Consider the following 3,075-nt stretch of genomic DNA (forward strand, 5'->3'; position numbering starts at 1 on the left):
TCAAACCCAAATCATCAAATTACTTGATAATAATAACAATAATAATAATAATAATATCTAGAATTCTTTGTTGGGGGTTATTACAAATTTTTCCAAACAACAAAATTAAACACAAAAAACAAAAAAAAAATTCACAAGTACACTTTGTGATCAAGATAAATAGATGGATAGAATGATTGATTTGATGATCATCAATATGAATTTATTCCAATCACCACCAACCATAGACAACTTTGGTGTATCTATCTTTAATCCATCTAACACTTTTTCTAAAAGTCCCTTTGATATTTCCTTCCACAGAGTAGACTTTATAACTAGCAACTCTCTTCTTTCTTTGTATTTCAGGATCATTAAAACACCATATCTTTGATGTTCCACCACTCTTTGCTTTCTTAAATTTCAAATCCTTATTATTACCACCACCACCACCACCACCACCAGTTGTTACTGCTGATGATGATACATATGTAGCTGAAGTACTGTAACTTCTAAAGTCACCACCACCATGGCCTTGTTGACTATAATTTCTTCCTCCACCACCACCACCACTTACGCCAGCACCACCACCTTGGTATGGTTGTATTTGCATATCACCTTCTCCATAGTACTTAGATCTATAATCATCCATGCCCCAATAACTCAAAAACTTAAAAAAAAGAAAAATCAAGAAAACTTCTCAAAAGTTTTCTTGAAAAGTTTGAGGAGAGGAAGGAAAGAAGTTGGTTGAGAAATGGGGTTTTGTTGTTGTTATTGATGTGGGGGCATGAAACCCAAGACTCTAAAAAGATGCTGTCCCCAATCTATGAATTGTTTTATCATTTAAAAATTTTCTTGAATTTTGATTAATTAAGCAGTACTATTAAGTTTGATTAAAGAAAAGTTTAATTAATTACTAATGGGGTGATTAATTATGATTAGGAAGGTCTGGGTGGTTGAGTGTGGCTTGTAATATGCTGACGGACTGACTGACTAGCCGAACTTGTCTGGCAACCAAGAAGCTCCAACTGGAGAAATGATCAGAAAAAACTGAGTTGACAAAATTTATGGCTCCTAGGGAGTGTTTGGTTGCACATTCTAAGAGCCTGGAGAACTGTTTCTACTTATCCACGCGTGGAAGTAGTTTTCTGAAAAATGATCATTTTGTTTGCTCCACAAAAAAGAGCATTATGAAGTTGTTCTGAAAAATGATTTTTAAATTGCTTTTTCGACTTTTTGACTCGATCAAACCAGAAAAACCACTTCTGATGTGCCACTGAAGCCCTCTTTAAATTTAATTCATGTTTTGATTTCTTTTATCATAGAACAATTTACCATCTCACAAGATAATAATATGGTTTTATGATTATTTTTGTGTAGGATCCCGCTAAAGTTACGTCATCAATATATTTGAGTCCGATTTAACCGACTCGAAAACATGCGAGTCAGTGGTTTAATCCCATAAAATCTGAATTAGATACTTGTGCGAGTAAGATCCAGGTGTTAAGTGAGAGAGAGAAGAGAGAGACATAAACATAATTAGGATATAGGCTAACTACCCTCGGACTGGCTTGCATAATTAGAATAGCCCTAGACTTATAAACTGCAGGATCGCTTAACGTCCATCCAATGCGGGATTAATCTCAACACCACCATTGAGCGTGTTAGTATGAATTTTGGAAATAAAATAATATTAACATTCAACAATTTCACTATTTTTACCCGACAATCACACAGGCCTCCACAACTATTTGATGTGTGTTAGTTGAAATATTGTGATGGTGTGATTGCGCATGGTTGTTAGGTGCATGTGTTAGATGGGATCATTAAAAACGTACCAAGGTTTTTCTTTTGATGACCACAAAAAAGTAGCCATTGTGGCGATTGTCACTAGACATTACCATTTTTCCTACAACAATGCTTTCACAAAGTGATTCACTTTCCACCACATTATTACCTTTTGAAGACCCAGGGTCAAGCAAAGCTTTCAAAAAGGAGATCAACTATCATTTGTGATTTTACCATGCATAAGATGGATAATAATGTACTCCAACTGAAAAAAAGATTGGTAAAACCAAAAATAAAATTCAAAAGAATGTTTTGCATTTCCAAAGCTGCTACAAGGGTTATCGAATTCCAAGAAGTGTTAGCGAATCTCATATGCTTGAATTTTGACGGATATATTTTACTTGGTACTGACAATTCTCATAAATTTTGAAACCCTATGTAGCAGCTTTGAGTTTTTTTACCTTTTGTGAAGCAATCCCGAATTTAAGTTGGGAATGTCATTAGCTAATAGATTATGAATACCGACCATTCAAATCCAAGCCTTGTTGAACTATCACGTAGCCACGGTATTTCCACGGCTTATTTAGAAGAATTATTGATTAAATAATGTGGCAATGTGAACATATGTGCCTACCCAAATACACTTAACGAAAAAGGCTAATGAATGTCCAATCATTGATTTTTCTTTTGAGATAATCTTTTTTTTTTGCATTTGTTTATTTTGATACGGATAATAGGAATAAGGTCAGAAGAACGACTTTACAGAATTTCTCAAATAAATATTTGTGGTTGTGGACACATTCTTGTGTTAGGTGATTTCATTTTCATAATTGGATAGCAAAATAAAAGAGAATGACAACCACATTTGTGTTGTTTTCATTCAGCAGTTTGAATATTAGACTTTCAAATGGACAATTTGATAATGACAAGTTACAGCAGACACATGGTGGTTGTTACAGGTCTCCTCCCTTAACTGTATCAAAATTTCTTTTTTTGGCCGACTAATAAAGGAACCCAGGAAGAAATATTTTTGGACACCTGATGCTCGAGCATTTTTGATCTAGTAGCAGTCTGGTTAATTTGGATATATATTTTCATTTAATGATCTTAACCCCATATGTAAATAGTTAAAACTAGTTGATGAAAATCAACCAGAATTGCATTTCTTTAAGGAATTGTCTACTAATATTTCAAAGACTGCTAATTTAATTTCAGGTAAACAGGTTGACCAAGACAAACTCAAGATGCACCAAAAATTGATGTAAGATTCTAAACTCTGGATTTCTTATTTGTTTAATTTTCTTGTGGACT

General features: G+C 33.8%; 1 protein-coding gene across 1 annotated transcript; it reads right to left on the reverse strand.

Moving 5' to 3' along the window:
* On the reverse strand, positions 1 to 1,044 carry LOC113317962 (glycine-rich cell wall structural protein 1.0-like). Its single transcript, XM_026566077.1, has one exon. The coding sequence runs from the start codon at positions 626 to 628 to the stop codon at positions 212 to 214; it is 417 nt and encodes a 138-aa protein (XP_026421862.1). The 5' UTR covers positions 629 to 1,044; the 3' UTR covers positions 1 to 211.
* Positions 1,045 to 3,075: the final 2,031 nt, after the last annotated feature.

The sequence above is a fragment of the Papaver somniferum genome, chromosome 10, assembly GCF_003573695.1.
Source record: "Papaver somniferum cultivar HN1 chromosome 10, ASM357369v1, whole genome shotgun sequence".
NCBI classification, from domain to species: domain Eukaryota; kingdom Viridiplantae; phylum Streptophyta; class Magnoliopsida; order Ranunculales; family Papaveraceae; genus Papaver; species Papaver somniferum.